Consider the following 16,261-nt stretch of genomic DNA (forward strand, 5'->3'; position numbering starts at 1 on the left):
GAGCAGCCCCCTGTGCTTCACCTGCCTGGAGCCGACAACTGGCCCAGGGCGTGCAGACATTGCCAGGGCGGAAAGTCGCTCCCCTGCCGCAGTGTGGCTCCGCAGTCCTTGCCAGTAGGGCTGGGACATGACACGGGATGCAACTTTGGCTTGGACAAGGTGCCCTTGTGGCTTTTGACCCCGGACAGGATGGACCTCTGCACCACCAACAGAGCCAGCCCCGGGGGCCGCTGCCAAGCCGGGATGCCTGGCGAGGGGAGCGCCTTGCCAGAGGGCTGCCAGGCCGCCCCAGCGCTCTTGGCAGGCGGCGGGGGGCTTGGAGGATGCGGGGCCAGCGCCGCTGGGAAGCAATTACCTCCCCGCTGCGTCCGGCCCTAATCCCCTCACACGGCGCGCAAGGAGCCGGCTCGCCAAACAAGGCTCAATCAGGTTAAAGTGTGAAGTCAGGATTAGCCGAAAGAATGAGAGCGTGGTAATAGCCCCGGCCTCCCCGCCCGGCCGCCGCAGCCCCGCTGCGGCCCCCTCCTTCCCGCCCGCCCTCCGGCCCGCCGGGCTCTTGCCGTGGAGATTAAGGCTGCCGGGGTTTGTTTGCCTGAGTGGGCTCCCCACTGGGAAGCCATGTCGAACAGTTTTGCTCGGGCGCCCCGCTAAGCGCCGGGCAGGGCGTCGCGCTGGGGGGTTGGCTCCCGCCGCCCAGCCCCTGCCAGCCCCCAGGAGCCGTGTCGCCGCGCCTGGCTCCTCGCCGAGCCTCCCCGGGAACCGACAGTGGGATGGGGCTGTGGCTGCCAGGCGAGGCAGCACCGGGGCAAGTCCTGATCTGCCACAGATACTGCGCCGAAAGCCATCATGCACACAATAGGACCAGGCAGCGGGGTGTAAGAAAGCCCCCAAAATCCCAAGCCCTGACCACCACCATCCCTCGCATTGCCCAGCCAGGGAGGACTTGCATGGATATAGTCTGGCCATGAGGCTTTCGGGGGACATAGAAGAAAAATGGGCACCCACCTTCTCACCACCACACAGCTGTGGGCTGGAGTTGGCTGCTGCTGTTGTACAGGCATCTGCTGGGTCAGAAAATACCTGTGGGAGGTGAGCCTGAGAACAGAGGTGTTCTCCATCACCTGCTCACCCCTTGTCATTCTTCCCCCTTTGCATTCCTGGGGCTACCTGTGCCATACAGAGACAAACTCCAGCTGCATCGTCCCCTGGGACCATGACACGGGGATGGGAGGATGGTGGTGCTGTGAATGAGCTGGCTGTTTGGGCATCCCCTGGATTCAATAACCAGGAACTCTCAAAATTGGAGCTTTAGGACAATACCTGGAAGTGAAACCAGAAAAGACAGCGAGGGCGGCTGTGGCAACTCCCCCTCCTCTGTCTGTGCCTGTCTGTCAGCTGGTCCTCAGCGAGGCTGTCAGACCTGTCAGTGCTCGTGGTCACTGCTGCAAGCTGGCACTCCACATGCGATGACAACAACACATTTGTATTTGGCGGGGTGTGAGGCGGCTCCGATGCAGCCGCCGCGGGTGCTGAGAGCGGCGCAGTGGAGCGAGGAGAAGCCGTGCCATCTGCTGTTTCTTCCGCGCCAAAGTGTAAAGCAAACATAGCTGGGAGCTACGAAACACCAGGAGGGAAGGGGCCGTGCCTTGTTCCAATGCCGGGGCCCAAGGATCCCACAGGCAAAGCATGTGTTTGTCCCGGTGTCGTCAGCTGTGTAACCGTGCAATCTAATCTAAGCCCGGTGCCGGGGCCTTGCTGAAACCCTCGCATCCAGCGTCTGTCCCTCTTGGCTTCGGTACCCCCAACGGCAGCACTTCATCAGTGACTGTCACAAAAAGCTGTGAAGGGGAGAAGCCTCGCAAAGTCAGTTGCAACCTTCTAGCAGCATTTCCCTCGCGAGCTGTAAATGAGCAGCTTGGAGACAGACGCCTGGGTTTACTCCCTGGGTGCGCTGGGACTCCCATGTGCTGCGAGCGGAGAAACGCAAGTTTTTCACGGGGGAACAAAAGAAAATGCAGGCAGGACCTGCCCAGGCAGGCAGCACCAGAGCTGGGAGAGAGGGGTGTAGAGCACTGAAGTGTGGTGCTTATCTCCGTGATGGGTTTTATGTTGGAGGACAGGCAGATGCCAAGAAGGAATGTGATGCACTGAATGCATTGCTAGGAAGAGTGGTGAACTTCACCTGGAGGGTTCATAGAATCATAGGATGGTTTGGGTTGGAAGGGACCTTAAAGATCATCTAGTTCAAACTCTCTGCCATGGGCAGGGATGGCCCCCATTAGATCAGATTGCTCAGTGACCCATCCAGCCTGGCCTTGAACACTTACAGGGATGGGGTATCCACAAGTTCTCTGGGCAACTTGTTCCAGCAGCTTACCACCCTCACAATAAAGAGTTTCTTCCTGACATGTAATTTAGATCTTTTAGTTTCAAACTGCTCCCCCTTGTCTTATCACTGTCTGCCCCTGTAAAGATGTTGCTCTCTATCTTTTCCGAAAAGAGTTTTCTAAGGGATTCCTTCTGGGAAAAAGAGGAATTGGTGCAGTGGTGTGTTTTTCTGAAAGGTCAGTGCAATTCCTAGGCTCATCACATCCCCAACAGAGTACAAGAAGAAATCGTATGCATCCAAAGGAGTGCTAAGGTGTCAGAGGCTGCTGTAGGTGTCAGGTCCTTCCCCTTTGGAGAGGGTTAGGGGACCCTGATCCCCTCGGGGAGGAGGAGGAGGTGTCATCCCAGAGCTCTGGGAACAGCTGGCGAAGGCAGTGCAGGCAGCACAGACGGGGCAGCCTGGCAGTGCCGCCACGTGGGTAGCAGTGAAATTGCGCCTGCTGCTCCCAGAGGAAGGTGGCCTTTTCCTTCTCCGGTAGCCTGGACCGTTTCAGGGGTGGCATCTCACTCCCTCTTCCCCAGCAATGATGTTTTGCCAGCCGGGTTTGATTCTCCAGGAGCGACCCAGAGCGATGCGCAAACTGTGCAGGGGGCAGGGTTATCACACTGGGACTGGATGGCATCTCCTTGGTGGCTGGGTGTCCCACCAGATGGCAAACCTGCTGCTAGGCAAACCCCACTGTCCTTGTGTTTTGCTTCTCCTCATGCATCTGTGCAAGTGATGCTGGTGCTTCCCTCTGGGATCGTTTTCTTGTTGTGGCAGTGAAGCTTTCGGCTGAGGGGAAGTCCCAGTTTAGAGACTTCCAGGTATTTTGCAAGTAGCCTGTGTGCCATGCTGAGCCCATTTTTTGGAAGAAATGAGGGCATGAGGAGAAACGTGGATGCTGTGCCTCCATCCTGACCCAGCCCAACTGCCCCAGGGTGTCAGTAGTGAACAGGCTTTGTTATGTTGAAGCAGAGCTGGTGAGCACTGAGTGTGAAATGGTGATATCTATGGACACCCCGGACCACCTCTTGGGACTGGGATGGGGGTGTTTGTCTGGACTGTGTCATGCTGGGGAATACTTAGTCTGTGCAGGTCCTACTCCTCACTCACCCATGGAGTTGCATGGATTTGCATAGGGAAAATACTATGTTGTGCCTTAGTTTCCCTGTGCCAGGAAGGAGGTGGGGACATGACCTCCTGCCTCAGGGGTGGCTGGAGCAGGACTATGCTGGCATGGGGCTGGGAGCAGGCAATGCGGCTCGAAGGAGCTCCTGACCCTTGTTATGGGAGAGGGAATGGCTGTTTGGGAGCCATGGGGAACAAATATGACAGGCAGGTCCTCCCAGAATTGAGGCAGTCCACCCAGACCCTACTTGCAGTGAGATTTTTGGTCTTCACGCTAATTAAAAGCCAGCACGGGCATGGTAGGGAATTTGATCTGCTGCCAGCCCTGCAATACAGAGCCTTCGCGGGCCTGGCGTGCCCTGGCACTGCAGAGCAGGTGATTACACAGTCGTGCAGTGATGAAGTAAGTAATGACCCGATTATTTGTGCCCTCTGAAGTGCAGGTCAGGCTCCATGGGAATGCCTCCTGGAGCCACTAAGTGTAATTACCAGTTAATCAGCAGGGACCTGTAATTATAGCAGTCAGAGAGTATTTATGTATGGAGGGTTTTCCCAGAGCTGTGCCATGCAGCTCTGCTTGTCTGAGCCAGGGACAGCAGTGCCCAGGGAGCCCCATTCACTTTCAGCCACCATGAACAGAGCTGGACCTGCCTCAGGACAGCCAGCAGACCGATCATCAGCCAAGGACTTGAAGCTAAATTAGAGTTTATCAGAGCTCCTGAGGAATCACAGACTGCTGGGGCATGCCCCTGCCTGTGGATGCCCTGCTCCCACAGGCCATCATGCTTTGCATGCACTGCTCATTTTTCTTCCTGCTTCTTTCTTCTGCAGGGACCTGAGTGAGAACTTCATCCAGGCCATCCCCAGGAAAGCGTTCCGTGGAGCCACCGACCTCAAGAACCTGTAAGTCACGGCAGTGTTGGGCATGAGGGAGTTTGGGGTCAGGTCTGGTGGCAGGAGGCATTGGAAGCCTCTCTGCCTGGGCTGTCCCATCAATTCTCTCTCTGATTTTCTCCTTCAGGCAACTGGACAAGAATCAGATCAGCTGCATCGAGGATGGAGCTTTCCGTGCCCTGCGGGGGCTGGAGGTCCTGTAAGTGGCCAGGGACCGGCTGGAGCCTCCAGCCTACAAGCCCCATGTAGGGTGAGGGTGTCCCTGGGTGTCCCCACTTGCTGAGGTGCTGCAGGGACATCCCCAGCATGGCATTTCTGCCTGGCCTCAAGGAGGGGCTGAGCAGGGGTCTGGTACCACTGCTGCAGAGCTATGCTCCGGGGTCTGATCCTGCCCCGGGGGCCACCTGGCTGCAGCTGGCTGTGGAGAGGAGAAGCCTAGAAAGGGCAGCAAGTCCTGCCTAGGCATTTGGGCTGTCTCCAGCCTGTGCTTTTCCATCCATTCACCCTGTGCCAGGGTGTAGGTGTGTGCTGTTGCTCTCAGGGGTTTGGTGTCACCTGGACCATCTCGCGTTCCTATTTACAGCCTCTCCACCCTGACCTGCCCCACTTTGTCTTCCTGCAGGACCCTGAATAACAACAATATCACTTCTATCCCCGTGTCCAGCTTCAACCACATGCCCAAGCTGCGGACGTTGTGAGTGCGGATGAGTGAGGGGCCATGGGGGTGGGAGGGACCTCCTGGTCTTGAGTGGGTTGGCCACAGCTCTGCTGCTGCTGTTGGCAGCTCAGCAGTGCTGGGACAGCACTGTGGGGATGGAATGGAGGGGATACCCCTGCAAAGCATCCCCAAGCACTGCCAAGCAAGGTGGCCTTGGCAACTGGTGTAGATGCTCTTGGGCTCCTCCACTTCTCCCTCTTCATCCTTTGGGATGAGACAGGCTGAGGCAGCCAGAGAGCAGTGGGGTGGGCAGGAGCTGTCCTGTGGCTGCTGACTGCCCCGTCCACCTGCAGCCGCCTGCACTCCAACCATCTCTTCTGCGACTGCCACCTGGCCTGGCTTTCGCAGTGGCTGCGCCAGCGTCCCACCATCGGGCTCTTCACGCAGTGCTCTGCTCCTGCCCAGCTCCGTGGCCTCAATGTGGCTGAGATACAGAAGAATGAGTTCAGCTGCTCCGGTGAGGGGGACAGGGAGGTGGTGGATACCAGGGGCAGGGTCATGGGCCAGGGAGACAAAGCGTGTCCTGTCGGTGCAGCCCACCTCCACTCCCTACCACGTGCCCCAGCTCAGAGCCTGGATACATACTGTGGGTTCATCTCAGGTCAGCACAGTCCTTGGTGTGGGGACAATATGGGGACAACACCACCCTGTCATTGTGACAGTGCATCAGTCTGAGCCCTTGGAGCTGTGTGCCTTTTGCACGGGGTTGGGGTGCACCAGGACCTCACGCACCTGTTCAAAAGTGCCACAAACTGTCCCAGCACACTGAGCTGTCACCAGGGTCCCTTTCTTCGGGTGCTGCCACAAGCTCACCTGGCCCAGCTCTTTGCAATTCCAATGCTGGCTGCTTCTCTGGCAGGACAAATGGACCCAGCACGTGCCCAACTCTGCAGCTTGTCCTCTGGCTCCTGCCCAGCCATGTGCACTTGCAGCAATGGCATCGTGGACTGTCGGGGCAAGGGGCTGACAGCCATCCCTGCCAACCTGCCCGAGACCATGACAGAGATGTGAGTATGGCCCCACACCCTCACCACTGGGCTCTGGGTGGCTCAAGGCAGTGGGGACACAGGAGCAAGCCTCGCAGCTCAGCCCCCCCACGGGGTGGCAGGCCCTCCTTGCCCTTCTCTCACACTGCCCAGATTTAGCCCTGGATTTAGCTGCATTAAAAATGTAAATAGAGAAATAATCTCCTTAGGGGAATCCAATTATAATGCAAAGCCCCCGCTGGGACAGCACACAAAGCACTGGTTATCAGCAGGTCCCCCCCAGACCCAAGGCTCCCCCCACCCCTGGCACCCCTCTCTGATCGACAAGGCCCCAACCACAGGATGTAAATTGCCTCTGGGCAGAATGGTCCCACACCTGTGGAGTAACTTGCTGTAACCTTAGGGGTTCTGCAATCCTCCAGCCTTGTGAATGGGGTGCTGGGGCTTGGCCAGCCGTTTAGCCCTCTGCTCTCCCTCTTCTCTTTGCAGACGTCTGGAACTCAATGGCATCAAGTCCATCCCTCCAGGTGCCTTCTCCCCCTACAAGAAGCTGCGGAGGATGTAAGTGTGCAGCGTCTACTAGCTCATCCCAAACCCCAACACCCTTTGCTCTGCTGGTCACTGCCACAAGCTGGCAGCCCCTGAGTCAGATGAATATGGGGCACCTCCTGTGACATGGGTGCCCCATATGGCAGCACTGGAGTGGGTCTTGAATACCCTCAGCTCTGTATGTTGGGTGTTATGGGTGGTCCCCTGGGCCCAGAAGGAGGATGGGGACATTGGGCAAGAGAAGAGGGGACCAGGCCACTTTCTCCCTTTGGGTTTCAGAGACCTGAGCAACAACCAGATCTCGGAGATTGCCCCTGACGCCTTCCAGGGGCTGCGCTCGCTGAACTCGCTGTAAGTGCCCACACTGGGTTGGGTGGGGTGTCCTTAAGGGCTGCATCCCCTTAACCATGGCCCACACCATTCCCCTATCTCACACCAGCGTTTCTTTCCCAGGGTGCTGTATGGCAACAAGATCACGGACCTCCCCAAGGGTGTCTTCGGGGGACTTTTTGCCTTGCAGCTGCTGTAAGGCACCAGTGACTGCATGGGATGCTTTTTGGGGACAAAAGGAAGCAGGGCTGAGGTCCCCAACACCCATGGTGCAGTGAAGGGGGTTCCCAGACTCACATCCTTCTCTCCCTGCCAGGCTTCTTAATGCCAACAAGATCAACTGCGTACGGGCTGACGCCTTCCAGGACCTGCAGAACCTCTCCCTGCTCTCGCTCTATGACAACAAGATCCAGAGCCTGGCCAAGGGCACCTTCACCTCCCTGCGGGCCATCCAGACCCTGTGAGTGCCTGTGCTAACTCTGATGCCTGGACAGGCGAGCATCTGCAGGGGAAGCATCTTGACGGCTAGCCAGGGCTGGAGCTGGCGGTCACCCACTGTCCCTGGCAGTGTGTCACCCGCTGTCCCTGGCACAGGCACCTGGCCCAGAACCCCTTCATCTGTGACTGCAACCTGAAGTGGCTGGCAGATTTCCTCCGTGCCAACCCCGTGGAGACCAGCGGTGCCCGCTGTGCCAGCCCCCGCCGCCTGGCCAACAAGCGCATCGGCCAGATCAAGAGCAAGAAATTTCGCTGCTCGGGTGAGAGCTGTCCCCATCCCTGTCCCGGGTGCCCTGCGGCACGGCTGTCCTCAGCCCTGCCCCAGCCTGGTGTCCGTGTGCTCAGAGTGCTGATGTGCTTTTCTTTCCCCAGCCAAAGAGCAGTATTTCATCCCAGGTGAGCAGAGGAGCCACGGGCATGTGTGCATGGATGTGTGCATGGTTCCCACAGGCTGCCTGTGGGGGTGGTTGTGCCAGGGCCCACAGGCCCACCCTGCATTTCCCATCATTTCTGATTGCTGAGTTCCCAGGTGCCGCAGTAAAAGAAGCGCTAGGTACCAGATGCAGCATCTCCCATCATGCTGTTATCTGGATGGTCACAGAGGCATCCCCAGGGTCCAGTCCATTTCAAGAGGGTGGTGGACAGTGCCGTGTCCCTTGTACCCAGGACAAATATCCCTGCACATAAGCTGCTTTGGGCAGGAAGAAGAGTAATACGTGCACGGGGCTGTGATGAGGGGAGCTGGAGAAGAGGCTGAGACCAGCTGGGGGTGTGGGAGGATCAGAGGAAGAAGGGGCAGGTGCAGCCCCCCATGGCTCTGCCCTTGGGCGCCCACGCTGCCCTATCCATCATGCAGGGACAGAGGATTACCAGCTGAACAGTGAGTGCAACAGTGACGTGATCTGCCCCCCAAAGTGCCGCTGTGAATCAGGTGTGGTCGAGTGCTCCAACCTGAAACTCACCAAGATCCCGGATCGCATCCCGCAGTCCACGGCTGAGCTGTAAGAGTCTCCTCTCTGCCACACTGCTTTCCCTTCTGCAGCAGGAGCATTGCTGGCTCTGGTATTTTGCTCCGTGTTTGAGCTGTGCCAGGCCCTTCACAGCCGTCCCCTGAGCTCTTTTCCTTGCTGCCCACCCCAGACGCCTGAACAACAATGAAATCTCTATCCTGGAGGCTACTGGCATCTTCAAGAAACTCCCACATCTGAAGAAAATGTGAGTATCAGGCAGGCACAGCCCAGTCAGGAATGCCTATGGTCTGGGAAGGCACGTGGAGGTCCTGATGCCAGGGCAGGCTGGGCATGAAGTGGAGGGCATGTCCTCACCTGAGGGTCCCTTGAGGGACTGGCATCACAGGGTGCTCAGTGGGACCTGTGTGAGGCAGGATTCAAGATGACGTCGGGGAAGAGACCCCATCCCAGCTTTCCCCTCTTCACAGCAACCTCAGCAACAACAAGGTATCGGAGATTGAGGATGGGGCATTCGAGGGGGCATCCTCTGTGAATGAGCTGCACCTCACTGTCAACCAGCTGGAGTCCGTGCGGAGTGGCATGTTCAGGGGCCTGGATGGGCTGAGGACACTGTGAGTCCCATCTCCCTTCCCCATGATCACAGGGATGGGGACATCCCTACTCCTTGCCTTCCTGCCTTGTCCATGATCTGGGGCTGGTGCTGTCTGCATCACTGCAGAGCCAGCTCAGGAGTGCCTTGCCCATCAGCTGGCTGTATCCAGAGCTGGAGGGGCAGGGGGTTGCTGCTCAGGGACTGGCTCAGGCTCATCCTGCTGCCCAGCAGTGAGGTGGGCAGAGCCTGAGCACTGCTGAGGTTGGTTTTCCCCATGGAGCCTGCCCAGGTTGTTAGGTGCTGTGGTTCCCTTTCCTCTGCAGGATGCTGAGGAACAACCGCATCAGCTGCATCCACAACGACAGCTTCACGGGGCTGCGCAACGTCCGCCTGCTCTCCCTGTACGACAACCAGATCAGCACCATTGCTCCGGGCGCCTTTGACACGCTGCAGTCCCTTTCCACACTGTATGTCCCAGGCCCAGGGAGGGGGATGCTTCCAGGCTGTCCTTATCACATCGGAGGGCTGCAGGATGTCCCCTTGCCTGGTGGCTGTTCAGGTGATACCCTTGTGCTCCTTTCTGTGTGCAGGAACCTGCTTGCCAACCCTTTCAACTGCAACTGCCAGCTGGCCTGGCTGGGGGACTGGCTGCGCAAGAGGAAGATCGTGACGGGGAACCCTCGGTGCCAAAACCCCGACTTCCTCCGGCAGATCCCTCTCCAAGATGTGGCTTTCCCTGACTTCAGGTGTGAGGAAGGTAACTCACTGGCCCAACGGCGCTGGGAGTGAGGGGAGACCAGGCTGCTCCTCACAGGATTACACCATGCTCCCTGTCCCAGCACCATCCCTCCTCCCAGGATGTGCCATGTGGCAAGCCAGTAGCTCAGGGGCCCCTGGAGAGGAGTTTGCACCCCCTGCACCACATGACTTTTGTATGTAGGCAGGTCTGTACTGACAAGTGCTGTGCCCTGGATGCTGGCAGGAGCAGATGTGTAGGCAAAGCCCACTGGGATTCATCGTACTCCTTCTCTCCCTCCCTCCCTCCCTCCCTCCCTCCCTTCTCAGTCTTGCACATGCGCTGGAGCTGGGCAGATGGAGCAGACGGGGAGTGTGCGTGGGGAGAAAAACCTTTTTTTATAAATTTTTTTTTTAAATTTAGAGCAGCTTTTGAGCCCTCTGGAAAATATTTACAAACAAATCATCCTATCTTCTGCTTTCCCTCCTCCACTGCGTCAAATACTGAAGGGTTGCATCCTGCGCCTTTCCTAGCGGTGCCAGATAGCATACGGTTATCCCAGGGACGCCTCTCCCACAGGATCCCAGAGCCGCGGAAGGGAAGGGGAGCAATGCCGGCTCCTCCGGCTGCTTGGCACAGTGTCTGCTCCCTCTAGTCTGTGTCTGGGAGATGGGTGAAGGAGGTTGTTTTAGGAGGTTTTGCAGGGCTGAGCCCCTTCTTCTGCACCCTTCTCTCTGCTGTCCTTGGAACTGCATTTTTGTTTGAAAATGGTGAAAATCAGAGCAGCCTTGAGCTGTCTGGTTGTATCCACACTGGTGGGACAGGCAGTTTCTGGGCACAGGAATGATTCCTGCACTGATGTCTCTCAGCTGTGCTGAGCCTGTTGCCTGCAACAAACTGCTTTGGGGGCAAGGAAGCATGGTTGGCATGAGAAGGGATCCATCCTAGGCAGGCACAAGGCGTTGAATCTGGCCTCACACAATGCCCAAGGACTGGACCACAGTGACTTTGTGGCTTTCTGTGCCCGATGTAGGTAAGGAGGAAACCACCTGCATCCCTCGGCCCCAGTGCCCACAAGAGTGCACCTGCCTTGACACCGTTGTCCGCTGCAGCAACAAGCATCTCAAGGCCCTGCCCAAGGGGATCCCCAAGAACGTCACAGAGCTGTGAGTGGTGGCCAAGTGCCCAAACTGTCCCTGTGACTGCCATCAACTTTGCAGTTCTGAATGGGGGGACTTTGCTTTGGGGTTGCAGGGCAGAGATACTCCTTCCCACACCTCCATCCTGGCCTGGTAGTGGGAGCAGGACCCTCACCCATCCAAGGGACCCTGTTCAGCCCCAACACCAGCAAGGGGCTCAGCAAGAGCCTCTCTGCTGACTCAGGGATACCAAGGGTGATGTGCAAGGGGTGTTGTCACAGCAGCTTGGTCCCTGCTTTTTGTCTTTTGGGAGGGTCAGTGAGGGACAGCCACTCCTTGCAGCTGCATTCCCCACACAGCCGTGCAGCCCAGGGCTCTCTGGTTCTCAGCAGCCTGCCATCAGTGGCAGGGACCGGGACACCCTGGCACTTCCCTGGCCCCTCCCTGCCATCCCTCTCACCACAGCTGCAGAGATATCATCCCTGCACATCCAGGCCCAGCCCCAAGCGCACAGGCAATGGGATGTGGTTTGCCTGGGGTCAGGGAGACATCCAAGCAGCCATGCCAGGTCTGGATGCGCAGTCTCCATGACGCCCATCGCTGCCAAAGGGGCTCTGTACCCATTTGAGATGGGGGACAGCAGCAAGTCCTGTGTATAGGGGCTGCAGGCACTGATTGTGCACAAACATATGCACACCATCGCCACACACCCCTCGGCTGTCTTGCACACCCCTCCTCTCTCTACATCCTCCGCTCTCTCTCTCACATGCCTTGGGAATGGTTATGGCCTCCCACGCTCACATCAGATGTGTAAAAGCGGCACACGGCTGTCTACACTTGCACACGTAGGCTGCTGGGAGACTGTCCCCAGGGAACCTGCATGCAAAGCCCTTGGGTGTGCTAATGCACTCATGTGCTAACTGTCCTGCCAGCCCATGAGTCCCCCGCAAGTCCCCCACCTCTAGTGGTGCTGGGAGGGAGGTGATGCTGGAGATGCTTCTTGCAGCTCAAAGTCCATGGTGGTGCACAAGGGGAGGAGGGGGCAGAGGGAGTGATCTCCTGCTTCTCAGCCACCCCACGGTGCTCTTGTTCTCCTTTGCAGCTACCTGGATGGGAACCAGTTCACTCAGGTCCCAGGGCAGCTTTCTACCTTCAAGTACCTGCAGCTTGTGTAAGTAGCAGGAGCCCAGGCAGGCAGGGGCACTGCTGGGACCTGTGGGTGAGAACAGGGGCTCTTGCCATGGTGCGTGATCCTGAGGAGGAGCCTGGCAGCATGCAGAGACCCCTGACATCTCTCTGTGGCTCCCCTCTGCTCTGGAACACAGCTGTCTGACAGTGATGCTCAGCTCCTGGGTGCTCACCACCTGTGCTGGTGCCAGGCATGGGGCAGAGGTGGGACAGTGGCATTGCTGCCATCACCCTGTGTGACAGCCCTGCTGCTCCCTTGGAGGCTATGTCGTGCTGCTGTTTGCACCCTCTTGCAGCTGAGCAGGTGGGGGAGCAGTGAGAGGGGACAGGGCCCAGCTGGCTCCAATCCCTGGGGTTTGTGTTTTCCAGCGATCTGAGCAACAACAAGATCAGCTCCCTGAGCAACTCCTCCTTCACCAACATGAGCCAGCTCACCACCCTGTAAGTGCAGTCCTTGCAGCATGCCACACCGGGATACAGCCCAGCTGAGCTGCAGGGGGCTATTCTTAGGGAACCCCAAAGACTGGAGGGTGCTGGGGACACCGGGGTCTCACCCTTCTGCCTGGCTGAAGCTGTGGTTTGAGTTGGAGCTTATGCAGGGGCAGCATGTAGCCCAGGGTCTGTTTCTTGCTAGACACACAGCTGGTTTGCCTCCTTCTCTCCCACAGGATCCTCAGCTACAACTCCTTGCAGTGCATCCCTCCACAGGCCTTCGAGGGCCTCCGTTCCCTCCGGCTGCTGTAAGTACCTGCCTGTAGCCAAGCTCACAGCCCTGCTTGGCCCTTTCTCTGCTGCTGCCTGTGTCCCCTGGGAGCTGGGTGCAGGCAGGCAGGCAGGGTACAGGCTGCAGGAGGAACACAGCAGGGTTTGACGGCCCTTCAGAGCAGACAGTGCATTTGCAACAGTGACAGTGTGGTGGGGTCCAGCTCTGCAACACACACCTGGACCTGTGAGACGGGGGCAGCCCAACTGGTCACAGTTCTTGCTGCCCACCCTGGAGCCATGGGCATTACAGGACCCTCTGTTCTCTGCAGGTCTCTCCATGGCAATGACATCTCCAGCCTTCCCGAGGGCATCTTTGCAGATGTCACCTCTCTGTCTCACCTGTGAGTATCTCCCACTCTGCAGGGCTCAGGGCTGGACCCAGGCTCAGGAGACTTCTGAAAACTAGGCTGAGCCTGGCTTCCGTGGAGGGTGAGCTGCCTCCCCCCCTCTTCTCTGGGCTGGCACTCGCAACGTCATTTGTTGGGTAGTGTTGTGACTTGCTTCCCTCCCCATGCTTGGGCTCAGGACCAGGTGTGCAGCTGAGCCTCCCAGTACTGCTGGGATGGCCCTATGGTCTCAGCTGGATGATGTGTGGGATCCTTCCCCAATCCACTAGATCTCTGGGGTCCCCCAACATGTGAGTCAAGCCATGCAAAATGGTGACATGGCTGTGGGTTGGCAGGGGCTACTCTGACCCACACCAGCATGTTGTTAGCCTTCTGCCAGTGCACTTCCCTGCAACAGCTCCCTGCAAATCTGTCATCAAGCGTCCTTCTGCCAGTGGTGGTGTTTCAGCCCCTCTTTAAGGTAGCCTGTGCCTCAGGACCACTGCTCTGTACCCACCACCTGGGGATGGGGTTCAGCTTTGCTCACAGTGTCTTTTTGGTCCCCTCCTTGTCTCTGCTAAGTTGTTCCCACCTGCCTGCCAGTGGCCAGTCTGCTCTTGTCATCCTGGGGGTCTCAGACTATTCCTTCAGTCTGCAAGGAGCATCTTGACTTCCAGTCCTGACCTCCCTGTGTTTTTGGGGAGCAGCACTGCTCGCTCTGCTATGATTTCCCTTGCCTGTGCTGCCTTTGCCACTTCGAGCCGGCACTGCCAGTTCCCACAGTCAGAGCTGTGTCACTAGCCAGCGCTGTGGGTGCTGTAGGACTGGGTTCTCCTTCTTCATCACAGATGTTGGTCACACCGGCCCTCCACCACCGCTGACTTTTGCAGTCAAGGAGGATGCAAAGGGGCATCCAGCCCCTCAGCCTCCCACGTCATCTGCTGCTTCCCTGACCTTCTCTGCTGTGGAGCAGAGCAACCCTCCTTTCTCCTCAACCTTTCCCAGAGCAATTCTCTCATCTCCCCTGTTGCTGTCTGCATGAGCTCCAGCCACAACCCACTGCTTATCCCCATCAGCCTGCTCCTGTGTCGTGTCTTGCACGCTTGTGCAGCAGAGCCCAGGTTGGCCCTGCAGCTCCCATGCAGGTCCTATTGTTTCTGCACAGCCCCAAGATGCTTTGCCCAGTTTGCTGCTCCAGGCAGCTTTGTATGTGTGCTGCAGAAGGACTGCTAAGGATTTCTGTGTGGGCAGTGGAGGAAAGCCCCAAGGCAGAGCACGGGGCACCACATGGGCTGTGGGGCTGGCAGTAGGGTGGTCTAACTGAGCAACATTGTGGGGCTGTGTGTCCCCGTCCTCCCACCATGAGCAGCACCTCTGGTGGGTCCAGAAATGGAAGAGCACTGGTTCCCCCATCATGTGGCAGCCCAGCCTAGTGCTGCAGTTGTGCCCAATCCCAAGGTCTCTAAACCCAGTTCCCTCCATGGGGCAGTGGGTGCAGTTTTACCCTTCTTCTCCTGCAGAGCCATTGGGGCCAACCCCCTGTACTGCAGCTGCAACCTGCGCTGGCTCTCCAGCTGGGTCAAGACAGGGTACAAGGAGCCAGGCATCGCCCGCTGCGCTGGGCCCCCCGACATGGAAGGCAAACTGCTGCTCACCACCCCTGCCAAGAAGTTTGAGTGCCAAGGTAAGAGAGGCTCATGCTGTCCATCCATGCCCCCGTCTGTCACAGGGAACTGGGCTGTCTCCTGCCCCTTGCCCAGCAGAGCAGTGCTTGAGTCTGGGTGGCTCCAGGATTTCAGCCGTTGAGCTGCTTTGTGGATGAGGGGGACCAGGATGCTTCCATCCTCTTACCTGGCTGGTGGCACATCCCTAGTGACTGAGCAAACTGGTGGCTGACCCATTTACTGGTGCACAGCCCCCTGGCAGGGCAGGGCCTGCTCCCAGACACAGCTGAGGCTCTGCCCCCCACATCAGTGATCACAAAAGGACACGTCCCCATCACTCCCCACACTGACGGTCATCTCCGTGCCTTCCATCCCACAGGCCCACCCTCCCTGAGTGTCCAGGCCAAGTGCAATCCCTGCCTCTCCAGCCCCTGCCAGAACCAGGGCACCTGCCACAATGACCCCCTCAGCTTCTACCGCTGCACCTGCCCCAGTGGCTACAAGGTACCCTAGTCCCAGGGGTCCCCGTTGCATGGGGACATGTCCCTGCAGAGGGCAAGGGAGAAGAGTAGGGGCTTTGCCATGCCCCTGGGGCTTATGCCTGTGGGACCATCTGCCCTCCCTGTCTGCCCCAATGTCCCACTGAGTCTGACGGGGCACGGAGAGCTGGGCAAGGTGCCGTGGCACCCTCCTCGCTCCCACCTCTCCATCCTTCCTTAGGGCAGGGACTGCGAGGTGCCACTCAGTGGCTGCTCCTCCAACCCCTGCGCCAACGGGGGGACCTGCCAGCCTCAGGAGGGGGAAGGAGCTGGGTTCAGGTGAGTGCTGGACAGGAATCCATGAAAGGTGGGTGTTTGGGGAGCAGCATGGAGAGTTCTGATACTTCCTTCCCCTCCTGCGTGCTCCCTTGGGCATATAGTTGGGATATTGGATTCAAGTGGTAGCTCCAGCCCATGCTGCCTGGCTCTACTTCCCCATGACCCTCATCCCTTCAGGCTCCTGAGCCAAGGTCATGACAGGGAAAGGGGGTCCCATCACTACAGGAGGCATGGGGAGGTAAAGGGTAGTGGGATTTCTGTCTGGGACTGGTTTCTGTTGTCCTGGGGCCGCTGCTGCTCCTTTCGGGGCTGCCTTGTCCCCCCATAACCCTCACTGCCCTGAATGCTTCACGCCTTTCCGGGAACTGGGATGCAATTAGGAGCTGAAAATAGATGGCAGGCCGGGGGTGAGGAGGTGGACTGCACAGCCAGCGCGTTGTTGTGGCAACTCGGCATCCTTGGGCAGGCTGTGCTGCCACCCACCCCTGCACCCAGTGTTCAACAGGAGGACACCAAACCCAGCTCTTGTCATGGATGTGTGCTCTGCACCAAGGTCCTGTACTGGGTATTCTGGGGGAACCACCCCAA

General features: G+C 58.2%; 1 protein-coding gene across 1 annotated transcript in view; it reads left to right on the forward strand.

Moving 5' to 3' along the window:
- SLIT1 (slit guidance ligand 1) overlaps positions 1–16,261 on the forward strand; it is a 61,770-nt gene that overhangs the window by 39,786 nt on the left and 5,723 nt on the right. The window contains exons 5-28 of the mRNA XM_039385042.1: positions 4,331–4,402; positions 4,521–4,592; positions 5,016–5,087; positions 5,405–5,568; positions 5,971–6,118; positions 6,587–6,658; positions 6,926–6,997; positions 7,100–7,171; positions 7,293–7,436; positions 7,571–7,734; positions 7,847–7,870; positions 8,331–8,475; positions 8,615–8,689; positions 8,913–9,056; positions 9,361–9,504; positions 9,628–9,794; positions 10,807–10,939; positions 12,015–12,083; positions 12,470–12,541; positions 12,769–12,840; positions 13,135–13,206; positions 14,712–14,875; positions 15,235–15,359; positions 15,576–15,673. Of these exons, the coding sequence (XP_039240976.1) occupies positions 4,331–4,402; positions 4,521–4,592; positions 5,016–5,087; positions 5,405–5,568; positions 5,971–6,118; positions 6,587–6,658; positions 6,926–6,997; positions 7,100–7,171; positions 7,293–7,436; positions 7,571–7,734; positions 7,847–7,870; positions 8,331–8,475; positions 8,615–8,689; positions 8,913–9,056; positions 9,361–9,504; positions 9,628–9,794; positions 10,807–10,939; positions 12,015–12,083; positions 12,470–12,541; positions 12,769–12,840; positions 13,135–13,206; positions 14,712–14,875; positions 15,235–15,359; positions 15,576–15,673 (2,556 nt within the window). The remainder of the gene's footprint in view (positions 1–4,330; positions 4,403–4,520; positions 4,593–5,015; positions 5,088–5,404; positions 5,569–5,970; positions 6,119–6,586; positions 6,659–6,925; positions 6,998–7,099; positions 7,172–7,292; positions 7,437–7,570; positions 7,735–7,846; positions 7,871–8,330; positions 8,476–8,614; positions 8,690–8,912; positions 9,057–9,360; positions 9,505–9,627; positions 9,795–10,806; positions 10,940–12,014; positions 12,084–12,469; positions 12,542–12,768; positions 12,841–13,134; positions 13,207–14,711; positions 14,876–15,234; positions 15,360–15,575; positions 15,674–16,261) is intronic.

Source organism: Pipra filicauda, unplaced genomic scaffold (genome assembly GCF_003945595.2).
Source record: "Pipra filicauda isolate LSUMZ 115617 unplaced genomic scaffold, ASM394559v2 scaffold390_size662804_pilon, whole genome shotgun sequence".
Taxonomy (NCBI): Eukaryota; Metazoa; Chordata; class Aves; order Passeriformes; family Pipridae; genus Pipra; species Pipra filicauda.